Genomic DNA, 27,007 nt, shown 5'->3' on the forward strand with positions numbered 1-27,007 from the left:
TCCCCAAATAAAAAAATTGCCCATCCGTACGAAGAAAACACCCTATTTATCATAGAAAAATTAAGTATAATGTTATAATTAAAAAGAGATATATAAACATATTATACTAGAATGCCGAAGCAGTCATTCTCGTGGTTATTTAGACTATTAATTACGAACGAACGAAGAGTTACATTTTTATATATATAGATATGGGTACGGGCGTTTGAAGGTGTGTGTTAAGCAAAACAAAAGTGGTAGTAGGAGGCAGACTCGAACCCGTGCTGCAAAGCAGGAAAATAACGTTATAAAAACGTGACGTCTTTGCTGTTACGACCACCGTCAAACCCGCAGTGACGTAAGTTTAAATTAAGGCTAGACAATCGAAAAGAGGGAATAACTTTCGAGAATATTGGCGAAAAAAGCAACACCTCTCCATAGAAAAGTGCCTAGTTGAGGCTGAAAAAATTAATGTTTTTAGCCAATTTTTCCGTATTTGTCTTCGGAAGGGTCGAGATTTAAAACAATACTGATCTTGTAAAAATCCGTAGCCACTGTGGAAAGTTTTAGGCAAGCATGCAAACATACATACATAAATTTATATATTGGTAGCTCTAATTTTCGGTCCAAACCGATTAAAAAGCTTGCCCTATTACTGAAGATCCTTAATGTAAAATTTTAAACGTTTAGACCAGAAATTGCCTGAGTAATTTAACTTTAACCCCTATTATGACCCCTTAACATTTATTGTTTTTTGGGGGCTCAAATCTAGTTATTAAGTTAGATCCATGTCCAAGGAATCTATATCTAAAATTTCAATTGTTTATACTCAAAATTGGCGGCGGAGTTTTGATGAGTTCTCAAAATAAATTTGGTTGTTAAGGGGTTAAAGTTACACGATTTGACCTTTGAGAACTCTACCAAACTCCTCCGACAATTTTGGGTCTAAACACTTGAAATTTTAGATATAGGTTCCTTAGACATGAATCAAACGTAATAATTTGATTTGAGCCTAAAATAATAACTGTGACGGGTGCATATTAGGGGTAAAATTTTAAAAAATTGACAGCTTTTTTTATGCTCAACAACACATCTAAACACCCCGGTTACGCCGGTCTGAAATGGTAGCATATATATATATATATATATATATATATATATATATATATATATATATATACTAGCAAAGGTACCCGTCGTTGACTGGGTTCAAAAACAGCCTACAGAAAATGGACTCTGATTTATGAAAGTATGATAGGTTATGAAAAGGAAGGGTTCTAAAGAAATAGCTCCGAATTCGAGGGTATGAAAACCAAAGCAAAATATGATGAAAGTAAAAATAAAATAGATAAACCCCATAATTTATTATACAATACCTGTTCACACTGAAACACTTATCACAATATTCTGTGGATCTATAGTAAAAACCTTTTTAAACTTTATGACATATTTCCATTCTATGTAAGTCAGGCGGAAGCGAACACCCCATAATTTTATTATACCATATTTCTTCAAACTGAAACATAATTATCAAAGTATACTTAGGCAGATAGATATGAAAAGTGATTATTAAAGTTTGTGCCTATATTCATTCTATGGAGGCCAGGCGCGAACGCAGACCCCACAATTTTATTATACCATCCCTATTTAAGTTAAAACATACTTATCAAAGTATTATTATGTACATCTATATAAAAAACACTTGTAAACATTTTTTTCTGTTTTTTTATTTCCATACTTTGTGGACCAGGCGCGTGCGCAGACCCCACAATTTTAATGAATCATAATTATGCCAGATCAAACATACCCATTACTGTGTCTCGATACATCTTCTATCATTATATGTAATCAGTTTTCTATAATAGTCAACCATATAGAAGCCTATTCGTGACCAGACATACACACAGACGTTCAGCTTTATATATATATATATATAAATATATATATATATACATATATATATATACATATACATATATATACATATACATATATATACATATATATATATACATATACATATATATACATATATATATACATATACATATATATACATATATATATATACATATACATATATATAGACATATACATATATATATACATATATATACACAAATATATACATATATATACATATATATATACATATATATACATATATATACATATATATATACATATATATACATATATATACATATATATATACATATATATATGCAGATATATACATATATATATACATATATATATACATATATATATACATATACATATATATACATATATATACATACATATATATACATATATATGCATACATATGTATACATATATATACATATATATATACATATATATACATATACATATATATACATATACATATATATATATACATATACATATATATACATATACATATACACATATATATATGGCCTATTGCTATTGTGTTGTTTCCTTCTTTCTTTCTTTCTTTCAGTAATGAACGATGGTTATAAAAGATTGGTCATAAATTCATTTTTAAATATATTCTTTTATTTTCGCAATGTTTCTCGGTAAAATCGTTAGGATATTAATGTTTATATTCTTTCCCAACATAGATACCGCCATTTTGACAAGTTTTTTCAGCGCAAATACCTGCATATCAAAATGGAAGGATTACATTCGTAAAAGGAAGACCTTGTTAGATGTCGAAACATTCTTAAAATAATTATTTCACTTAATTTTATAAAAAAAAAAGCTTGATCATAAAATACGCTTAAATATGGTATTTTAATTTGCGTAGATTTTTTTTATTTATTACAGTGTTAATTATTTCATATTATATTGTACGCAATATAGAGTCATGACTTCTAAAGTAAAAGAAAAATATGATTTGAGTGGCATCAGTGTAAATCGAAACGGAAACCAACATATAAAAAAAACATAATTTCATGATCGAAACTATGTCAACAATTTAACCAAAGATTTCATTTTATTTATATTCATTTGTAGGGAAACGCGTGACTTACCTAACTAGCACCTGTGCATATTTCAACGGGTCGGTCGTGCAACGAAATGAATGAAGAAAAAACAAACAAAAATGGCTGCCTTATCTGTTTATATGTCTGCACCTGATATGCAGATGGGATGCTCCTTGGTGGAGATAAAGGGTGGTTGATTTTTCAGAGAGGCTGTTCATTTTTTAAGTTGGATTTTGAAGAAATAAGTTCGATCAGAAGAAGTGCTTTTGGAGTTGAGAGAAGATGCGTTATGTATATAGAAGTTTGGAAGTTGGAATTTTGGACAACAGTGTTGAATTTAACCGAGAAATTCGCGATGTGAAGGACAGAACACGTGGGTTATTTAATTGTTATCCCTGATCTATAAGATTAGGAGTTTAGTCACATATAAATTTACTTCTTTTCAAACTTCACGCCGACCGCGAAAATATATTTTAAAAAAATACATTTTAAAAGACATACCTGTATTTTCACAATGTTTCCCGCTAAAACCGGAAGGGCATAAACATGTATATGTTTTCCCATCTGGTTTACATGTACCGCCATTTTTACAAGTTTCGTTACCACAAACATCTGCATATGAAAATAGAAAGGATTACTTTTCATGAAAACAAATATTAAGAGATGAAATAATTTTAAAATAATTGAACATAAAAAAATGTCACATAGTTTTATAAACTATTATCTGTTCTATAATGGGATTCCTATTTTAATCTACAATCATAAGTGTAGTTCCTTCTATTCTAAATTCGTGCCAACCAAGCAAAAAAAAAAAATTAATACCACTAACAAAATGAAGAAAAATCGTGTTTTTTTCTTGAATACAGTAAATCTTATTCTAGTAAAAGAAAATCATTCTTGGCCGAATTTTTTGTCTTAAGAGGATTTACACTAAAAATAGTCAAGAATAACACATATAAGACAATGGGTAAAGGTGAAACGTAAAAGAAAGTTTGTGCTTATGCATTTTTGGTATCGCGCTATTTTTAATACTTTTTTTTTCGGATTAAATTCAAGTTTAACGATATCTAATTTTATTAAATTGTTAGGTGGAAGCACAGAATACTTACAAAACGCACTGCCCTCCCATGGTCATAATGACTTTCAAAATAACCTTATTATTTCAGTACGGTACCAAAGATACATAAGTACTAAAAAGTACGATGGTGTAATTTTTGCATTAGACAAAATATTATATTTTCCGTGGAATATAGCTGAACATTGTGTTTTCTCATGCATAGAAAAAGAAGAATGAATGTTAAAAACAGGTTATAATAGATTAGTTATAAATACATTTTCAAAAATAACTATTAGGTTGGTGCAAAAATTATGTCGTTATTTGACGTTCAACTTTATGTCAAAAACATTATTTTTGCACCAACCTAATGCCTTTCCTTAGACAATTTTTCCCGGTATAACCAGAAGGGCAGTTACACTTATATCCTTTCCCATGAGGTTGCCAATCGTCAAAGCTCACGCACCTACTTCTCAACTCGGGGTGCTTTTATACAGCCTAGCTTCTCCATTTGCATGTGTGCAGTGAAATTTCGCGAGCCCACGGATTATAAAACCACGGGCGCCATTTTTAATCTCTCTCTCTCTCTCTCTCTCTCTCTCTCTCTCTCTCTCTCTCTCTCTCTCTCTCTCTCTCTCTCTCTCTCTCTCTCTCTCTCTCTCTCTCTCTCTCTCTCTCTCTATCGTCCGACCTCACCCGACACACACATGTGGTAAAACTTCATTCACATTAAACCCTCTGTATCTCTCTGTTGTTCGCTCAGAGATGTTATGCCTGGAAATGCCATAATCCGAAATGCAGGACATGGATTGCATTGTGGGAAGGTATGATTTTAATCTGGTCCCATCTTTCAGTTGCACAAGTTATAAAATTCATATATTTATGGGCATACGAAATAGCAACATTTAAAAACATTGGCCGTGGGTGCTGCATCAAGTCAGAACATACAATATCTTACTGGAAAAACTTTTGCAGAGATGTATGTTCTGAGTATTTTCGGTGGAATAATCGGCAGATTGGAGGTTGAGGGCATACAGTAAGGGTTGATTACAAGGTTTTTCAGCACAAATATCTTCATATCGAAAGGGAAAAATTAGATTTCATAAAAGAGGAATTAAGAGATAAACCATCTTAAAATAATTATATATAAAATATGTCACATAATTTTATAAAATATTACTTGTCCTATGATTGAATTCCATTTTCTTAATATACAGTTAGAGGGTTTAATCAAATATATGCTAGATGGAAGGGGGCATATCAAAGTAATTAAAAGAACAACATAGATAAGTTGATTATTATATTTGTTAAAAGAAAAGGTTAGAATCGAACCGAGTATTCAAAAGTTAAAAGTGAATACATTTCGCAATTACAGGAATTAAGAAATTGTCTATTGTATTTAGAAATAATGACAAACCGGAGGTCAGAGTTAGAACAATGGAAAATAAAAACAGTTTAGGAATTTTCTTTGTGTAGCCGAAGGCATGTTGAATACAAATGGATATGTAAAATCTACGTGAGAATATTCACGTGGCTGGAGCACGTTTTGACGGCACAAAGAAAGAAGTGTCCAATATATTCGGAGAGGCAGTTTTAGTCAGAGTAGAAAGTCGAGGAGAGTCAGAAAGAGCAGTAGAGACAGATCAGTCAGCGTGGAGTCAGAAAAGAGGAGAGTTAGCTGAAACCCTTTTGGAAGCGAAGAGGGGGAGATAAGCATTGGATCCCTGATCTTCTCATCCGGATGGAATAAATGGCATCATATATTTTGTAAACCTGTAGTCTTCGTCGTTATTCCATCCACTGAAAGGTAATGTGGTTTTTGTAATCATCTTTGTAAAATAACTTATATGAAATATCCTTCCATGGTTTTAACTGTTCCTGCCATCACAAGTAATGTATTTCTCTTCCCCTCTGTGTTTAAAAAGAATAGTAACTGAGTCCCCCCCTCCTCACAAGTGTTAACTGACTGAACCCTCCTTCAATAATGTATCTCCCCTCTGGTGTTTAAAAAAAAACTGTCCATTTCGCATCTCTCTCAGCCTCATGTAAAATATGAAGCCCCCAGGAATATTCATCAAAGTCGTCGTCGTGATGTACGCAGTATATAAATGTCTCATCTTCTTTTATCAGTATTATGTCAGCCAACGTCTATTATATGTCTCCGATATGTCAACCCCGATATAATGTCCCCCCTCCGCTACACAATATATAAAGCTACTTCTAATCAAAATCTTTCGCCAACCACGCAAGCATATTATTACCACAAACAAAACGAAGAAAAACAATCTTTTTAAAGTTAAGTAAAATAATTTTTTTGGCCGAATGTTTAATCGAAAGAGGATTTACACTTAAAACGTCAACAGTAACATGTAATACTATAAGGAAAGTAGAAATGCAAAACAGTTTAATATAATTCGAAGGTGGAATTTTTCGCAGTAGACAAAATAGTATGATTCTTAGTATAAGCCGAGCGGAACAAAGAAGAAATGGGGAATCCGATTTATATATAAAAAGATTGTTTATGGTGAACGAGAAGAACATCTAACGAAGAGATGAGCAAAACTGACGTGTGTTATCGCATTTCGTCGCCAGCCACAACTTCCATCCTCCATCTCTGTCCGCTCACTTGTCACGAGCTATGAAATGATTATCAAAATAAAGACAGTTGTTTTCATAAGCTGAGTGAGTTAGTGACTTATTAAAACTATAAATCCCTACGCATTTGGGAAAAGTGCAGGATAAAGTTTATACGTACAGTGCTCTACAACTAGTTAATAATGAAACATATTATTACACTTTGCATATAATATGGCTGGAAATTGTTTTTCCATACTTAGAAAGAAACGAACGAATTGTCAAAACATGTTTTTATGGATTAGATATAAATACATTTAACATCAGTGTAACCCGGATATAAGAGACCCTAATATAAGAAAAACGGATATAAGAGAGATTTTCTCTTATCCACAATTAGAGCCTGTGTTAACGCACAGTGTAACACGGATATAAGTATCCCGGAATGTAACACGGATATAAGTAACACGGATATAAGTATCCCGGATATAAGAGATATGTAAGCCCCGGAGACGAAGTCTCTTATATCCGGGTTACACTGTATCGCTTTTCGTTACAAATCTTTTCCGGTATATTTATTATAATTATTTTATTATTTTAATTAATCATATTTTTGGAATTTTCAGTAAACGTTTTCTTTTTTTGTGTTGTTTTTAGATGTGAGCATTTCTTTCAACATAGATTCTGCTATCAACTAAATAAGTTGATAAAGTGTGACCAAAAGGCAGGTAATTTAATTTTCGTAAAGTATGAAATTTGGATAATTTTTAATTTTTTAATCTCTTGATTACACTGTTGTTGGATTTGGGGAGTTATTTCAAATCTGTTTCTGAGGCTGCGGATCTTGTTAGCATTGTCTTCCCCGTAAGAAATAACTCTAGGACGACCAGATTTAGAGGCATCACGGACACTTCCGGTGTTTTTTTTTTTTGTTTTTTTTTGGTGCTTTTGTACAGTCATTCGTACCGTTTTCTCATCACATTTCAATCTGCGGCCGATTTCTCCATTGGATAAACGCAGAAAGGTGGAGATCAATGTGCTCTTGACGATTACTAAGAGAGACTCGAGGTATATGGACTAAATGTTACGTTGTATAACCTAGAAACAACAATTACGATTAGAGATGGATATTTTAAGTTGGTTCTTAAGCTCATTTGTTGCTGCGGAGTTTCTTTTTGCCTTCTTCATTGGAAGCTATATTGTTAAATTGAAGTGAACACTAAGATACTTCAATTAAAAGTCAATTATGAACAGGTAAAATTATAGAGGAATAAAAGAAAAATCAAATAAGGTATAGGTTGTTTAAACAGTCGCATTCAATTTAGCTTAAATTTGCGTTTCTTTTAAATATGACAATATAAACACCCCCTCCACGTTATACAAACCCTCTTCCCGATATACAACGTCTGTAGCGCTAAGGAATATCAAAGAAAGTAAGACGGTTCTGGAAGAGACAGTTACAGAGATATGTTGTGTAAAGAAGGATCACTGACAAGTATCTTTTAACAGTTTTGGTCTCGAAGTTAGTCATCCTGATACTAAATACATTTTTTATGATAGAATAAAGTAACTAAGGGTATGGGATGAGGTAGCCATCTCGTGTTAAAAAATTACTAAGTATATACTTAGTATAAGTTTTTCGTGCAATTCTACGAAATACGACGATTCGTTCCCTTTTAATACGCTGCAAACGGGAAGAAAATTGAGTGAAAAAATGGGGATGGCACCCTTTTTTAAATTTAAGTTTGTTTATAAGCTGAGAGTGCACAGAATAGAACAGAATAGATACGATACCGAAAGAAACATGAAAAAATAAATGAAAAATACTAAAACAATGGTTGAAAATAAGTGCAAACCAATTAAGGTGTATAAGTCCAGAAAATCAAAGCTTATCTTTTCGGTGTTCCCCTCCCCCCAATCTCGAATCTATTTCGACAGATAATATTCTTTAGATAAAGGTTATTTTACAGAATGAGAATGTTTTAAAACCGCCTAAAACGCTACACACTTAATACCTGCTACACCTGTGGACATGCCTATTTGTAAGGTCGTTATGCAATATATCTCACACGATTCTTTCTCCTAAATCTCACCTATCAGTTATTTTTTAACTATTAAACATAAATATTACCCCTTTTTATTAAATTAAAACTGATATTTGATGTCTTTCTTTAGCTTAATCAAGTCATATTTTACAAGTACTTTAATGGAATGTTCTCGTATGAATTCATAGCACTTGATTCTCCTCTACGAAGATACTTCCGACTAACCCCCAAAAGCAACAAAATATTACCAGTTCACCGTTGAAATCTCCAGATGCCGAAAAACTTCTATTCTAATAGTTTCTCCCTTTTGACTGCTAGTCTTTGGAATTCCCTCTCTATTCCCTGCTTCCCTGACTTTACTCACCTGCCGACGTTTAAATATAACAGGAACATAAATCTCGCTGCTCAACTCCCCATATTTGATCAAATTATATAATAGCTAGTATTTAGAATTATTTTGAGGTCTTTTATCTATGAATACTGTTGTAAAAATTAACGCTTTAATTATGCTTTGCAGATTTTAATGTCGCAAAACAATGTATGAATAATGGTGTGTGCATTTCTTGTGAAAATGAATTTCTTTGTCAAGTGTCCTGCTCGCTATACTCGAGTAAAGTGTGAACTTAAATATATTACTTTTATTTTGTTAGAATTTTCATTTTTGTAAAGTATGAAATTTGGTTACAAGTTTGCATAATTTTTCACTTTTTATTAAAAGATTTCCACCTGGAAACGTTTAAAGGAAAGCTTGACTGAAATAGCTTTATCGTAAAGTTGATATAATTATGTTAGATGTCTTTAATATCAATCTCACCTGTCTGTTTAAATGTATATATGTATGTGTGTATGTCTGCCTAAAACTTTCGACAGAGGCGACGGATTTTTACAGGATTGCTATCGTTTTAAAGCCACACCCTTCGGACGACAAATATCAAAATATTGGCTATAAACATTAATTCCTTCACCCTTAACTGAGCACTTCTCTGGGGAGGGGTCGCTGTTTTCGCCGATATTTTCGGAAGTCGTTCCCTCGTTTCGATTGACTAGCTGGTTTTGCGATGGACGCAACGGCAAAGACGTCATTTTTTTTCGCGGTACGAGTTCGTCCGCCTGCCAACTACCACCTTTTTTTGCTCAACACATACCTCCAAAAATCCGGGCAACGCCGGGCTAGTCTTATATAAATAACTAGCGGGGCTACCCGGCGTTGCTCGGGGCCGTATAAACAATGAGAAAATTGAATTTGGTTTTGTAATATATTTGTTATTCTTATGAGAAAGGAATTTTGTACGTTTATGTATCATTTGTTATTTCGAACAAAAGAATATTTTACCTACATAAGACGGGTATTACACATATGAAATAATTGTATCTTACCTAGGGTAGGTCATTTATAGCATGTATATGAAAGGACGGGTAATATACAACACTTTTATCTCATCAAATCCCAAGCGATGCCAGATATTTTACTAATATATATTCTCGCCTATTTCATTCAATCCCGGGCAATGCTGGGTGTTTTGCTAGTATATATCTCAATCAATCTCATTAAATCCTGGGTGACGCAAGGTATTCTGTTAGTATATATTTCAATCAATCTAATTCAATCCAAGGCAACGCCAAGTATTCTGCTAGTATATATTTGCAGCTATCTCATTACATCTCAGGCGACCGTGTATTCTGCTTGCATACATTTGCATGTATCTCATTGAATCGAGGGTGACTCCGGGTAATCTGTAAGTATATATGTGGACGTATCTCGTTAAATCGCATAATTCTTGGATTGTGACAAAGTTCGACAATTTAACCCACATTATCGCTCACCTGTCTAAAATAATAACTTTGAGACATTGTCTTGGCTGGTTTTTCATTACAAACACATCATCCAAATAACTCACATTTCATCATTCTTTATAATTTTTGGATATGTTACTAATTTCAACAACCATGTCACATGATTTAACTTACATTATCGCCGCCACTCTTACTAAAATAAAAACTTTGATACATAGGCTATGGTATGTTACTAATTTCGACTATTACTTTTCATGAGTAAATCCACATTATCGCCCCCTTCTATCACTAAAATAATAACTTTTAGACATGGTATGGCTTTTTTTCTTTTTTTTTTTTTTTTTACAAGGAGGTAACCACTTATCAAGGCCCGGAAGCCACTCAGGAATAAGGGTTATTGCATGTACAGTACGTTGTACGTTAGTGTTGAGATTTCATAAAGTGTCTACTTAAGGGGGCGGTTCATCAGGTATTTCTTTACGTTGGAATTGAAGACATCCAATTGTAGTCAGGTGGGAAACAGGCAGACGAAACAGAGTTCCACTGGCGTGCTGTTCTAAGAAAGAAGCTGTATTCGTGGAATCTACGTTTTGATTTAGGCACAGATAGAGAGTGGGGAAAATTTTTGATAGTGGATTCAGCTAGACGGGTGTTTTTCGTAAAAGATTGGCGAGCGGGGACCAATGATTGAAGCTCAGAGGAGCACTTGCCATGGAAATAACGGTAAAACAAAGACAGGCTCGCAACGTCTCTTCTGTGGGAGAGAGGTTGCAGGGAAGAGAAAAGAGCATCCCCCACTAAGCCACGAAGTCTATTTTGTACTCTGTCAAGGCAGGATAGGCTGTTTTTAGCAGCTCCTGCCCAGATATGGCAACAGTATTCCATCCTTCGACGTACTTGGCTTTTATATAGATAGAGAATTGCATCATTAGTGAGATATCTTCTGGAGCGGTAGAAGGAACCCACCATCTTTCCAGCGAACCTCGCAACAGATTTGATGTACGTGTTCCATTTCATATCAGGAGTAAAGGTCAAGCCCAGAAGCTTGTCAAAACATTGAGCTTCTCCTAGGCGAGAGCCATCCATTACAATTGATGCCAGATGGGGATCAGAGCGTTGATGGTGCAAAGATAAGAGCTTGGTTTTAGATGCATTAAAGGTAACCAGCCACGTCTTCCCCCACTGAACTACACGCTCGAGATCAGAGGAGAGAGAATCAGAGAGCGCTTTGTCATTTACAGCCTTTGATGTGTTGCCGTAGATGGTCGTGTCATCAGCATAGATGTCAACAAATGATTTAAGTATGTGTTTAGGGAGATCATTGATGTAGATCAGGAAGAGATTTGGGCCCAGGATGGACCTCTGAGGGACTCCAGCATTAATACTGCAGGCCTCTGACTTTTGTCCATCGACCACTACTCTTATGAGCCTATTAGAGAGAAATGATTTAATGATTGAGAAAACATTTCCATTTATACCGTAGCTGGAAATCTTGTGAAGTAGGCCTTTATGCCATACGTTGTCGAAGGCCTTTGATATGTCAAGAGCAATTGCCCTAGAAAGGTAGCCTTTGTTAAGAGATTCGCTAATCCTATGAGATATAACCGTTAGCACATCTGTGGTAGATCTTGCAGAACAGAAACCATATTGCGTGTCAGTAAGGAGGTTATTTCTGCTGAAGTGGTTGACTATTTCTCTATTTAGTATGGATTCCAGCAACTTACTCATGACACACAGGAGACTTATAGGTCTGTACTGAGAGGGAGAGGACTTATCACCTGAATTCTTAAATACAGGGCATACTGATGAGGTTTTCCAGGGTGTTGGAAAGCACTTCTCCTTAAGACAGCGCTTAAACAGTTTTGTAAGTATGGGAACAAGTTCAGGTTGAAGCTTTTTTAACACTATAATTGGGATGCCGCCAGGGCCAGTTGCTTTACTGGAATCAAGGTTCTTGATTAGCTTGGTGACCTCACTGGTTATTTCATTAAAAACCCACCAAAGAATTAAGTCACATTATATAATTTTTCATAATTCTTGGATATGTTACTAATTTCGACACTTATTTTTAATGAAGTAACCAAAATAATCGCGACCTCTTACTAAAATAATAACTTTCATACTTTGTCTGGTCTGTCTATTTCATTACGAATACACCAATCAAATAACTCACATTTCACCATTTTTCATTATTTTGGGATATGCTGCTAATTTCAAAAGTCATTTTTTCTGAGTTCAATCACATAATCCCTCTCCTCTTACAAAAATAATACCTTTGAGACATTTCTGTGCTGTTTATTTCATTACAAACGCATTAATAAAATACCTAACATTTCATCATTTTCTATAATTCTTGGATATGTTATGAATTTCGACAATCAAATTTAATGAGTGCACACATCTAATCGCCCAATTCTTACTAAAATCATAAATTTGCTACATTGACTGGGCTGTTGCTGTTTATTTCATTATAAACACACCAACTAAATAACTAAAACTTCATTTTTCATAATCCTTGGATATGTTACTAATTTCGACAATAATTTTTCATGAGTTAATCCACATTATCGCCAGCTCCTATCACTAAAATAATAACTTTCAGACATTGTATGGCTGGGGTTTTTTTTCACTACAAACACACCTATCTCACATTTGACCATTTTTCATAATTCTTGTATATGTTACTAATTTCGACAATTATTTTTAATGAAGTAACCCAAATAATCGCTTCGCTCTTTTACCGACACGATCCCTTTCCTCTTACAAAAAATAACAACTTTGATACATCTTCTAGCCTGTATTTCATTACGAGCACACCAATCACATAACTCACATTTAATCATTTTTCATAATTCTTGGATATGTTACTAATTTCGACAATCATTGTTTATGATTTAACCCACATAATCGACCCCCTCTTACTAAAATACTAACTTGGAGACAATATCTGGTCTGTTTATTTCATTATAAACACACCAATCAAATAACTTACATTTAATAACTTTTCATAATTCTTGGATATGTTACTAATTTCGACAATCATTTTTCATGATTTAACCCACATAATCCCCTCTCCTCTTACTAAAATAACAACAATGCCACATTGTCTAGGGTGTCTATTTCATTACAAACATACACATTAAATAACTAACATTTCATCATTTTTCATAATTCTTGGATATATTACTAATTTCGACAATTATGTTTCATGAATTAACCCACATAATCCCCTTCCTCTTACTAAAATAATACATTTGAGACATTGTCTGTGCTTGTAATTTCATTACAAACACACCAATCACATAACTCACATTTCATCCTTTTTCACTTTTCTTGGATATCTTACTAATTTCTACAATCATTTTTAATGATGTAACCCACATAATCGACCCCCTCTTAATAAAATATTAACTTTAAGACTATATCTGGGCTGTTCATTTCATTATAAACACACCAATCTTATAACTTACATTTAATCACTTTTCATAATTCTTGGATATGTTACTAATTGCGACAATCGTTTTTTATAATTTAACCCCATAATATCCTTTCCTTTTGCTAAAATAATTACTTTGTGACATTGTCTGGCATATTATTTCATTACAAACACACCAAAAAATAACACGCATTTCATCATTTTTCATACTTCTTGGAAATTTGGGCGATAATTTTTCATGATTTTACGACGTAATCACACCAATCTTCCTATATGGGGTATTCTGTTAGCACAAATATCCACCTATCTGATCCGATCCCAGGTATTCTCCTAGGAAACATCCCATCTATTACATCCAATCCCAGGCAACGTCGGGTAATTTGCTAGTACATATATGCACCGTTCTTATACAATCCCCGGCAACGGTGAGTATTATGCTAGTACAAATATCCAGCTATGAAGCCATATCCAAGAGCGTTCACTAGCATAATATTACGTTGATTGCATATTAATCTAATGGTATTCGACAATGAGGCTACATCCAAGGAAAGTCACTTGCATATTATAACAATGATTGTATATTAATCTAATGGTATTTGAAAATGAAACTAAATCCAAGGGAGGTCACTCGCATATTATAACAATTATTGTATATTAATCTAATGAAATTCGACAGTGAAGCTATACCCAAAGGAGGTCACTCGTATATTATAACAATGATTGTATATTATTCTAAAGATATTCGACAATGAAGCTACATCAAAGGAAGGTAACTTGCATATTATAACAATAATTGTATATTATTCTAATGGAATCTGACAGTGAAGCTACATCCAAAGGAGGTCACTTGCATATTATAACAATGATTGTATAGTATTCAAATGGAATCTGACAGTGAAGCTACATCCAAGTGAGGTCACTTGCATATTATGACAATGAATGTATATTAATCTAATGGTATTTGAGAATGAAGCTACATCCAAGGGAGATTACTTGCATATTATGACAATAATTGTATATTAATCTAATGGTATTCGACAATGAAGCTACATCCAAAGAGGTCACTTGCATATTATGAGAATGAGTGGATATTAATCTAATGGTATTCCACAACGAAGCTACATCCAAGGGAAGTCACTTACATATTATGACAATGATTGCATATTAATGTAATGGAATTCAACAATGAGGCTACACCCAAGGGAGGTCACTTGCATATTATAATGATTGTATATTATTCTTATAGAATTTGCCAATGTAGTTACATCCAAGGAGGTAACTTACATATCATAACAATTATATATATTAATCTAATGGTATTCGACAATGAAGTTACATCCAAGGGAGGTCACTTACATATTATGACAATGATTGTATATTAATCTAATGGTATTCGACAATGATGCTACATCCAAGGGTGGTCACTTACATATTATGACAATGATTATATATTTATCTAATGGTATTCGACAATGGAGCTATATCCAAGATAGGTCACTTGAATATTATAACAATTATTGTATATTAATCTAATGAAATTCGATAATGAAGCTACATCCAAGGGAGGTCACTTGCATATCATAACAATGATTGTATATTATTCTAAAGGTATTCGACAATGAAGCTACATTCATGGGTGGTCACTTGCATATTATAACAATGATTGTATATCATTCTAATGGAATCTGACAGTGAAGCTACATCCAAGGAAGGTCACTTGCATATTATAACAATGATTGTATATTAATCTAATGAAATTCGACAATGAAGCTACATCCAAGGGAGGTCACTTACATATAATGACAATGAATGTATATTAATCTAATGGTATTAAAGAGTGAAACTGCATCCAAGGGAGGTCACTTGCATATTATGACAATAATTATATATTAATATAATGGATATCTAGAATGAAGCTACATCCAAAGGAGGTCACTTACATATTATTACAATGAATGTATATTAATCTAATGGTATTCGAGAATGAAACTACATCCAAGGGAGATCACTTGCATATTATGACAATAATCATAGTTTAATATAATGGATATGTAGAATGAAGCTACACTCAATGGAGGTCACTTGCATATTATACCAATTATGGTGTACTAGTCTTATGGTATACAACAATGACGTTACATTCAAGAGAGGTCACTTGCGTGTAATGACAATGATTTTATATCAATCTAATGGAATTCGACAATGAAGCTACATCCAAGGGAGGTCACCACATATTATAGCAATGATTGTATATTAATCTAATGGAATTCGACAATGTAGCTACACTCAAGGGAGGTCACTTGCATAGTATGACAATGATTGTATATTAATCTAATGTAATTCGACAATGAAGCCACACCAAGGGAGGTCACTTGCATATAATAACAATGATTGTATATTAATATAATGGTATTCGACAATGAAGCTACATCCAAGGAAGGTCGCTTGCATATAATAACAATGATTGTATATTAATCTAATGTAATTCGACAATGAAGCTACACTCAAGGAAGGTCACTTGCATATAATAACAATGATTGTATATTAATCAAATTGAATTCGACAATGAAGCTACATCCGTGGTTCGGACGGGTACATATGGAAAGTACATAACCTGGAAGGATACGCCCTCGTGTCGCCTCGGGAGATCTGCGAGGAGTTTCGGGAGCATCTATCGGAGTGCTTCACCCAACTACGTAGACTCAGGGTCGAAGAGTTTGGCAACTATTTGGCCGACTCGCCCCGCCTCATGGCGGCTCAGGCAGCTAGCTGTGATGGTCTTGTTACAGAACATGAGGTCATTATTGTGTTGAAGCAGGTCGGCTATAACAAGTCCCTGGAGCTGGATGGTTTGCCCTATGAGTTCTACTTGAGGCTGTCGCCCATGTTGGTCCCTATTCTGAAGGATGTGTTCAACCATTGGTTTGCCCAGGGTTCCATCACCGGACAGGTGACCAAGGGAGTGATCACATTGCTGAGGAAAGGTCAACGGCATGATGGGGTGGAAACTTTAGGCCCTTGACTCTGCTAAACACAGAGTTAAAGATTTTAGCAAAGATTCTTGCGAATCGCTTGCAGGTTGTCATCACTGACTTGATCGAACCAGACCAGAGCTATGCTGTGAAGGGGAGATCAATTCAAGACAATCTTCATTTGATTCGCTCGATCATAGAGGGAATAGAAGACGACACCGAAGCCGCACTGATCAGTTTGGATCAGTCCAAGGCATTCGATAGGGTCGACCATCGGTTCCTGGGATCTGTGCTAGAGGCCGTCGGATTTAATCCGGACTTCCGCAAGTGGATCTTTGTCCTGTATGATAGGCCGACGGTAGCGGTGCAGATCAACGGTAAGCTGTCAGAGCCATTCGCCGTCTCTCGGTCGGTGCGTCAGGGTTGTCTGCTGCCGCCTCTTTTATACGTCCTGGCGTTGGAATCCCTCCTTCGCAAGTTAAGGGATGAGGCAACTACACCAGTCCTGCGCAGAATTGCTTTACCTGGAGGCACACGAGCCAGGGTTTCCGCGTTCGCCAATACAGTCACCGTGTTCGTGTCTTGCCCCACGGACGTTCAAGTGGTGGTCGAGCCGCTCGCTCGATATGAAGAAGTCACAGGGGCCATCTTCAACCGCAGCAAGTTTGTCGCCAATGACGTCACCATGTTCGTGTCTTGCCCCACGGACGTTCAAGTGGTGGTCGAGGCGCTCGCTCAATACAAAGAAGTCACAGGGGCCATCTTCAACTGCAGCAAGTTTATTTTTCGTTTAACTATCGTATCTAACTACTTTTAAACCCACTAATAACTTTGGTAACGTTTTCCTAACGTGAAATTTTTTTTGTATTTTGATTTGTATGATAGTCGTCTTTTTTATCGATAACAAACTCTCTCTATTCAATGTTTTCATATACATATCGCCATTACAGCTTGCTTACGTCAAGGTCACGTGACATGACTCAGCGTTTATTAAATTATGTATAAATATCGTTAAAATGTCACTGGGGGGGGGCCTCCTGTAGAAAAAGGGTCAGCTGAGTAACTTAGATTGGACCTTTCGGGACCAAAATTCGATATTTGTTGTCCGGAGGGTGGGGCTTTCATATGAGACCAAATTTGTGAATTTTTGTTCTGTCTGTTTTAGCAGACATACAAACATACACACATACATACATACATACATACATACATACATACATACATTTTCGCTTTTATATTATAGACTAGCGAGGGGTACCCGGCGTTGCCCGGGTGTTTGTAGGTGTGTGTGAAAAAAAACAGGTGCCCGTGAAAAAAAAAACAAAGCCTTGACGACGCACAGTTGGAAAATAGTAAAGTGTGAAAAAAAACAGGTGCGCGTTTTTGATTGACGTGATGGCGATAGCTATTCAGCAGTCAGCATTTTGTGCGGGTCGGTTTTTAATGAGGTCAATAAATCGGTTTGTTTGTTTTCAAAAACCCGCTCCCCCGTCTGATATGAAGAAGTCGACAAACGTTCACTGGCTCTGGGCCTGTTTATTTATTTGCTTCCCCACTGAGCAAATTAGGCACAAGGCCGTTTTTTAATGTGGAGAGAGAGGGAGGGGGGAGGGAAAGGGGGATCCAGCTCCCGAGAGGTGGGAAATGGGAGCTGGATAGTAACTGTGGTCGTAGGGTGATCCCTACCTTGACCAAGTTCAGATATGTGGGGTTACCCCCACATATGGTCTTTGCTAGTCATAGCTGGTCTTTGCTTGCAGCATCTGCCGGAACAGATACTACACTTTGAGATATTAAATCTTTTATTCACGTTAAAAAATACAGTCAAAATCAACGATGAACAAAAAACTTAGGCACATGGCCAACTCAAAAGGGGGGAATTTTAGGGGTCGTTGGTCATCCTTGTCACTCCAGAACTAAACAAAGTCAAAAGTTTCTCCCAGCTAGTATCTTCTTTCACCATAATACTGCATTCACCCTTTCATATTGGGGACGTCCTACTTAACTCCCAGTTTTTAAAACATTTTTTATTGACGTGTAAAAACAAAAAAGATAACAATAATATAGTACAATAATTCATTTGTGTCGAGGGCGGGGGAAGAAAAAACAAAAAGTGATTAGTAGGACCCTCCCAACCCCGTCTAGTTGATAGACTGCCCGTTCCACTAGGTTTGTAAAAGGAACCTCGCTTCTGCGGGTCAGTCTCTAGGTGGGGCTGCCCTCTAGATGGGGGTGAATGGAGAAAAGAAATTTTTGTGGGTAAGGGATGGAGGTTAGTTTGTATTTCTTTTTCTCCAAGATGGGTAAAATTTAGAGGAAGGGGTGAAAACAAAAATTGCAGGTAAGAGGGGATGGGGATCTTGGAGGCTTCCTAATCGGGGAGGGATGGAACACACACTCAGCTAGCTGAGAGGCTACTTGTTTAATTTTACTTTACAGAACTGCGCGTTCCACACCTAGGCGGGGAACACGTATTCAAATTTGGCTCCTCTTCGTACACACAGACTTGCCACATGTATCCATCTTCTGTCAAATGCCGCGCGATGCAGCCTTCTTCTATCACATCTGATCTTCACCCGTAGTTGGTGTTTAAAGAAAGCGATCAGATCTTGATCAGAAAAAGACAACACCCCCCGGCAACCTTGCAGATGCGACGTCCAAATAACCATTCTCGCCACGGCCAGGATCGTAACGTAGACCATTTGTCTTTCCTGGTCCCACGGCGGCCTCACGTTGTCCACAACATTGGATACAGTAATTGGGCGAGGATGCTCAGGATCGATGCGAGCCGTTACTCCGCTGACATACGACCAGTACTGGCGGAGTTCGCGGCAATCGAAGAAAGCGTGATCCGTAGTTTCTACGGCCGTTGTCCCACAATGGGGACAATCAGGCGACTCCAAAAACCCGGAACTGCATTGTATGTTGTTGAGTGGAAGTGCAGTTCGGGCCAATCGCCAGGTCAGAGAGAACCCCGAATTGTTCAGATGACTCGAACCTGGCGCCTAGCTCCACACGGAGCGGATCTCACTCTGCTGCCACCCCGAACGCGCGCATAGCGGGTCGTCAGCGGCCCCCTTCACTAGATCCCTGTGGAGTTCCCTACGGGTAGCAGTCACAAGGTCACTGGACCTTGGTAGTCGTTTTAGCGCGGCTCGGCACTCTTTCATGTAGGCAGATTCTCCCTGCGGCCTGCGACGGCTCTCGATGGAAGGGTTGAGAACGAGGTCGGGAAGGCGGCAGTAACCACGGGGTGCCATAGTTGGTCTTCCTGCATATAGTGGCTCAGGAAGGCCAGCCTCTCAGCATCTCGATGACACTTCAAGTCCGGCATTCCCAAGCCTCCCTCACACGGACGTTGAATACAGACCTGTCTGCTCACCCAGTGTCTTCCTCTGTCCCAAAGGAGCGAGGACAAGAGTTCGACAAGAGCTTTTAGGTGTTGTGCAGGCAGGGGAAGTACGGCCAATCGGTAAAGGATGAGAAGAAAGACGTAAGTGGTGCACACCTCAGCTCTACCCTTTAAGGAAAGTTTCCTAGGAAGCCACGAATTGACTGCAGCCTCCACCTTTGACCGTACCTCCAACCAATTCTTGTCAAGCTGGAGACCCGGTCCGAACGACACGCCGAGGATCCGGACCGGGCCATCTGTCCAGCTGAAGGGCGCCGGGAGGTTTGCGTTGCCACTCCATGCGCCCAACCGCAGTCCTACCTACTTGTTGCGGTTTATCTTGGCCCCCGTGATTCTTTCGTACTGTGTGAGTGCCTCCGACACGACCTCAATGTCTCTGAAGGCCGACACAAAGACCGTGACATCATCGGCAAATGCGGATACCTTGGCAGCTGAGCCGCCAGGCAGAGCCATTCTGCGCAGGGCCGAATTTGCCTCCCCATGTCTCAACTTGCGGAGAAGAGGCTCCAAAGCCAGGACATAAAGCAGGGGCAACAGTGGACAACCCTGACGAACCGACCGAGAGATAACAAAGGGTTTCGAGCGCTTTCCGTTGACTTGCACGACAGCCATGGGCTGTCGATACATTATGGAGATCCACTTGCAAAAGTCCGGTTTAAAACCGGCGGCCTCTAAGACAGATGCCAGGAAACGATGGTCGACCCTATCGAAAGCTTTGGACTGATCTAAGTTGATCAGCGCAGCTTCCGTGTCGTCATCTATTCCCCCCTCTAGGATCGTGCGGATCAGGTGCAAGTTGTTCTGAATCGATCTCCCCTTCACAGCGTAGTTCTGTTCCGGTTCAACCAACTCGTCGATAACAACCTGCAGCCGATTTGACAGGACCTTGGCCAAAATCTTCAACTCTGTGTTTAGCAGAGTTATGGGCCTGTAGTCGTCTAACTCTTCTCCTCCATGCCCGTCACCTTTCTTCAGTAATGTGATCACTCCCTTGGTCACCTGCCCTGGGATGGATCCCTGAGCAAACCAATGGTTGAACATATCCGTCAGAAGAGGCAGAAACATGGACGACAGCCTCAAGTACAGTTCGTATGGCAGACCATCAAGTCCTGGCGATCTGTCACAGCTGACCTGCTTCAGCGCAGTAAAGACCTCCCGCTCCGTCACCCGGCCCTCACAACTAGCCGCTCTAGCTGCCTCGAGGCGGGGAGAGTCGGCCAAATAGTCGCTAAACTCAAGGACCGGAAGATAGGGCTGCTGCGTAAAATGCTCCTCGAAATGTTCTCGAAACCCCTTGCAGATCTCCCAAGTCGATTCCAGGGTGCGTTCATCTGGATGTTTGACTTTCGCAATGTATTTGTCCGAGCCATGCCTAGAAACCTCACGGCGCACGTCTGCATCAGAATTGACTGCTTCGTTGCCTATCTTTCTAAGCCTAGCTCTAACTACTTGGCCTTTGTAACGCTCGCTAGTCTCACGTAGAAGGTCTTGCTTAGCTAGTTCCTGACTAACCCTATCACCCTCCCCCGTAGCCTGGGCTAGTTTCTGCTCTAGCTGCTTCTTCGTCTTGGCCTTATCTAAGGCGAGGCGCTGGGCATACTTGACGGAGAAGCTTCTAATCTTGGCTTTGAGACCTAACCACCACTTACTCCCGGTAACCGCCCCCACTAGTGCCTTTTTAATCAATTCTCTTAACTGATCTTGGAAGTCTTGTATCTCCAGAAGGGAGGTGTTTAACTTCCAGTACCCCGCTAACTTAGGCCTATTTCCTAGCTTCAGCCGGGCCATAACTAATTTATGGTCTGTCTGGCCTAGCCAAGTGAACGTGGGACAGGATAGGAAGTCTACTTCGCCTCTCCTAACTAACATCCTGTCCAAATAGGTATTTGGATAGGAGGAAACGCGATTGGTCCACGTCCACATTTCCCGCCCTGGATGCTCGACCCGAAACCTGTTGACCAGACTGCATCTAGCCATCAGATCAGCCAGGCTGGACTCGCACCTCTCCGACCCTCTAGCTCCGCCTCCTACCTTATCTATGTCGAGGTCTAAGATGGCGTTCCAATCCCCCATTAGCACTACCCGCTTCCGACAATCTACAAACGCGTCAAGCTGACTGAAGAATGAGACCCTCTCACGAGCGGTGCTGGGCGCATGAACCGCAATCACCCGAAACACAGAATCTTTTACGGCAACATCTGCCACGACCAGCCTGCCCTCCGCATCCCTATGGACAACGTCGACCGTCGCGGAAACAGTACATTTAACAAGCAAGGATACTCCCTTCCCCCGCGGGCTGCCATATGCTGAGAAAACCTCAAAGTCTCAGGCCAGCACCTGACAGTCCACAGAGGAAACGAAATGCGTCTCCTGAATCGCAGCAACATCCACTCCCAGGGATAACAGGTCGTGCCGGAGACGAGCCGCCCGGCCCGATGATCTCAAGCCCCTCGCATTCAGACTAGCCAAATTCAAAGCCATGGTACCTACCTTAAGGTGTGTTACACTCAGCTCCGAAGTCAGCCATGGAAAGGACACCGACGTTGTGTGCAATGCTCAAGGTGGTCAGGTTTTTCATGTCCTGACCTTCTCTCACAATGCCGCCAACATCCAAAGGGTAAGTCAATTTAAGGGCCCTATAAAGTGATGGATGGACCAACACTGGGACCCTTCCCTTGCATTGTTTTGCGAGTTCCTCAAGGGAAGGGTCATTTTTCCTAATCAGTTCAAATCCCGGACCAGCCCCTTCAGCGGCCTCCAGCATTGTCCACACGTTGGTTTTGCAGGCCTCAGGAAGCCTGATGAAAGTTGCTAGCCGTGGGGCATCCGGGAAATTAGAGGGGACATTAACGTCTTTTCCCCCTATCTGTTGGCAGTCCAGCAGAGGTTTTTAATTTTTTCTCTGCCGGTGTGGTAAGCCCATTGCCACAGACAGGGGGTCTACAAAACAAAGTTCCTCTCTTGTTTCGAGGGCGAGGGTCCCTGCTGGAGTGAGTCCGTAAGTGGGAGAATCTGAAGGGTCTCTCCCCCTCCCGGGTTTATTCTTTTCTTCCAGGGATGGCGGCTCAATTTGCATTGGTGTGGGGACGAGTGTCTGTGTGGTGTCTGGTGTTGGTGTGGTGTCTGGTGTTGGTGCGGTGTCTGATGTTGGTGTTGGTGTTGGTGCGGTGTATAGTGTTGGTGCAGTATGTGGTATGGGGGTGGAAGTGGGTTGTGTTGTTGTTAGAGGTGGTGTATGCTCACAGGGAGTGGGGGCTGCCTTTTCTTCCCCTTTCCTTTTTTTGCTTTTCTTTTTTATTCTTTTGAATGAACCGGGGAGTGGTGAGGTTGAGTTCCTCTCCCTCTCACTAGCAGATTCATCCTCAGAGGAGCAGTGTTTTCTTCGCTTGGTCCCCGTCTCAATTGGTGTACCGTTGGTTGTTGTTGCTCCTCTAATTGCTGTTTCTCTGGTTGATGCTGTTCTGGTTGCTGCAGCCGTTTTTGTTGCTGCTGCTCCTGTTCTGGCTGTTGCTGCTGCTGCTTTGGCTGCTGCTGTTTTTGTTGTTGCCGCTGTTTTCGTGGCATTGGTTGTGGAATTGGGCGTGGCAGCTGATGTTGTTGCTGCGGCTGGTTCAACAGCTGGTTTGGCTGCTGCTGCTGTGTCTGCTGCCATGGCTGTTGCTGCGGCTGTTGTGGAGGCTGCTGTTGTTGTTGCTGCCTCGGTTGTTGGGTTGGTGGTGGGGCGGTTGCAGATGGGATTGTGGGCTTCCGTTTCCGCCTCATTACCGTGATCCATTCCTCCCCCTTGGCCTCCTGCGTAGTTTTGGGTTTCCTCGGTGCTGGGGTTGGTGCTAAGGTGGCAGGAGTTGTGACAGCCTGTTTGGACACTGGTGCTGTCTCAGAGGTTGGGACCGCCTTTAGTGTCACTCGAGTAGGAGTTGACCTTTGAGGGCAGCTCTTGGCCATGTGACCCTGCTTTTGGCAGAACTAGCAGTGCGGACAACGCCCCTCCACCACTACTGTCATAGTTGCCTCCTTAAATGTCAGCTGTGCTGGTATCGCCTGGAAGCCTTCTTTCTTTAGCCTCATGGCCACAGTGTAGCTGCCCAAGTGCATGCCGGTTTTCGGCCGCACTGGGGTTATTTTTTCCACCTCGCCGAACTGTGTGAAGAAGGATCCCAGAATTTCTGCTGATATTTGCATAGGTACATTGAATACCTGCACCCGGGTCCTTGTCCTGCTCTGGTATTCGGGCTTTAGTTTTATTCTCCCATACTTAATTTCCTGTAGGGAGAGTCTCTCCGCATCTTCCTTGGTGGGTAGGAGGATGTCCCACATGGCGTAGCTCCTCTGGTACAGGTATAGTACTGGGATGTTTAGCTTGTGTAGGAGCCCCGCCATGTCTTCCTTTTTTATCCCTAGGAGGCGGTTTTCCGGCATATCTGAGATGATGAGGGAGAGGACTCTGTCTTCGATTGCCTCCCAAGCGCCTGGCACTGGTTTAATTTCTGCCCCCTCTATGTATTGTCTGTACTTGGTCAAGTACAAGTCTCTATACTCTTGAGGGGACAGTTGCTTCTCTACAGTCTTCCCCCATGCCAACCCTCTTGTTGGTGTTGAATCTTTGGTGAGGTTGGACTGTTTTTCCTGTTCCTTTGCGGAAGGGTTGCTATTTTGAGGGGCATTTCCCTTTCCGCTTTCCTTTGGGACCGACTCTCCTTGCTCTATACTTCTTCCAGGAAATACCTCCCTTTTTGGGGAGTCGGCCTCTTGGGGAGCATTGTCCTCTTTATTGTCCTTGGGAGCTTTTGCCCCTTTTGTTTTGGGGAGGTCTAGGCTGTATGCCCCCTCGTTTTCTTGATTTGCTCCCCTTTTGGGGCAGTAGCCCTCCTGGGGAGCACTATCTCCCTTACCGTCTTTTGGGGCTACTGCTTCTTGATTTTTGTTGTCAGAGTGGGATGCCCCGTCCAACATTGTTTTTTCTCCCCTTTGTGGGGAGTCGCCCTCTTGGGGAGCTGCTGGTGAGTTTTCTCCATTCTGGGGGGCATCCTTCGGTTTAGTGTCCGGGCGGTATCTGTATTGGTGGTCCCCGGGCTGGGGGTGTCCATTTTTTAAAAAAGTTCTCTCTTCCCTGTATTAAAATTCACCAAAATGAGTGACGTGGAGTCGGCGTCCAAAGCGGGGAGCCGACTTTGACGCCAAAAAGAAGTGGCGCCAAAGGCGGCAAGAGGGGAGATAGAACTGAGAGAGGGAGTGGGAAGTTAGTGGAGGGAAGAGAGAAAGTGTTTCCGACCCTCCCTCACGGGAAGGTCGTAAATTATCAGCTCGGATCCCCCTGTGAGGGGGGAGAGCAGAGAAAGACAGACCAAGTGGGGGTGCGGACAAAACGCTACCCAACAAGCTTGTCAGGTGTTGCGGGCACGAGAATGTGTCGCCAGAACAGCACTGCCTAGCGCTGTGTATGTATCAGAGAACAGATACTACACTTTGATCTTGACCAAAAGTTTGATCTTGTCGCCCGGGGCCGCCGAAGCTGGCGCCTGTGCCTATTGATATTTATTTGCTTCCCCATGTAGCAAATTAGGCACAAGGCCGTTTTTTAATGTGGAGATGGAGGGAAGGGTGGAGGGAAAGGGGGTACCAGCTCCCGAGAGGTGGGAAATGGGAGCTGGATTAGAAACTGTTGGTATGAAGGGTTGCCCCTTCAGTGACCAAGTCTAGATATGTGGGGTTACCCCCACATATGGTCTTTGCTAGTCATAGCTGATCTTTGCTAGTCATAGCTTTGCAGTATCTGTCGGAACAGATGGTATTTATTTGCTCCCCCACCGAGCAAATTAGGCACAAGGCCGATTTTTAATGTGAGGAGTGAAGGGAGGGGGAAGGGAAAAAGGGGACCAGCTCCCGAGAGGTGGGAAATGGGAGCTGGTTAAAGGTCAGGCATGTGGGGTTGCCCCCACATCTGGTCTTTGTTAGTCATAGCTGGTCTTTGCTAGTCATAGCTTTGCAGTATATGTCGGAACAGATACTACACTTTGATTTTGTCGCCCGGACCCCCGAGGGGGGCCTGTTGTGATATTTATTTGCTTCCCCATGTAGCAAATTAGGCACAAGGCCGTTTTTAATGTGGAGATGGAGGGAGGGCGGGGGAGGGAAAGGGGGTACCAGCTCCCGAGAGGTGAGAAATGGGAGCTGGATTAGAAACTGTTGGTATGAAGGGTTGCCCCTTCAGTGACCAAGTTTAGATGTGTAGGGTTGGCCCCACATATGGTCTGTGCTAGTCATAGCTTTGCAGTATCTGCCGGAACAGATGGTATTTATTTGCTCCCCCACTGAGCAAATTAGGCACAAGGCCGTTTTTAATGTGAGGTAAAAACCAGCTCCCCTAAAAGTAGGCAAAAAGGGGGCACTCTGGTTACCAAAAATAATAATTGTCCCAGTATAGAGGGTTTCCCCTCCATTGACTGGTACAAATTATCTTAAGTGCAGCATCTGCCGGAACAGATACTACACTTTGATCTTGTTTATATATTTTATTGCTTTTAAAATTTTGTAAATACAGTTAAGTAAAAAAAACAAAAGATTTTCAAACAACAAAATTAGGCACAAGGCCCTACAAGAAATTGGGGAGGGGAAGGGTTCAGGGTCTTTGTGACTAAAGTGATTAAAAAGTAATAAATGTAGACTTTGGAGTCTTACTCTTGACTGGCAACATTTACCAAAATACCTCATTCACTCTATGGATCTTTAACTATCTTATAAATCCCCAGCGTTTAAGAATCAAAAC

At 39.9% G+C, this 27,007-nt stretch overlaps 1 protein-coding gene across 1 annotated transcript in view; it reads right to left on the reverse strand.

Moving 5' to 3' along the window:
- The window catches only part of LOC145293929 (uncharacterized), a 119,369-nt gene that overhangs the window by 56,960 nt on the left and 35,402 nt on the right, over positions 1 to 27,007 (reverse strand). The window contains exon 3 of the mRNA XM_080140755.1: positions 3,456 to 3,566. Within this exon, the coding sequence (XP_079996881.1) occupies positions 3,456 to 3,566 (111 nt within the window). The remainder of the gene's footprint in view (positions 1 to 3,455; positions 3,567 to 27,007) is intronic.

The sequence above is a fragment of the Euprymna scolopes genome, chromosome 15 (assembly GCF_053919585.1).
Source record: "Euprymna scolopes isolate OS-2025 chromosome 15, ASM5391958v1, whole genome shotgun sequence".
Taxonomy (NCBI): domain Eukaryota; kingdom Metazoa; phylum Mollusca; class Cephalopoda; order Sepiida; family Sepiolidae; genus Euprymna; species Euprymna scolopes.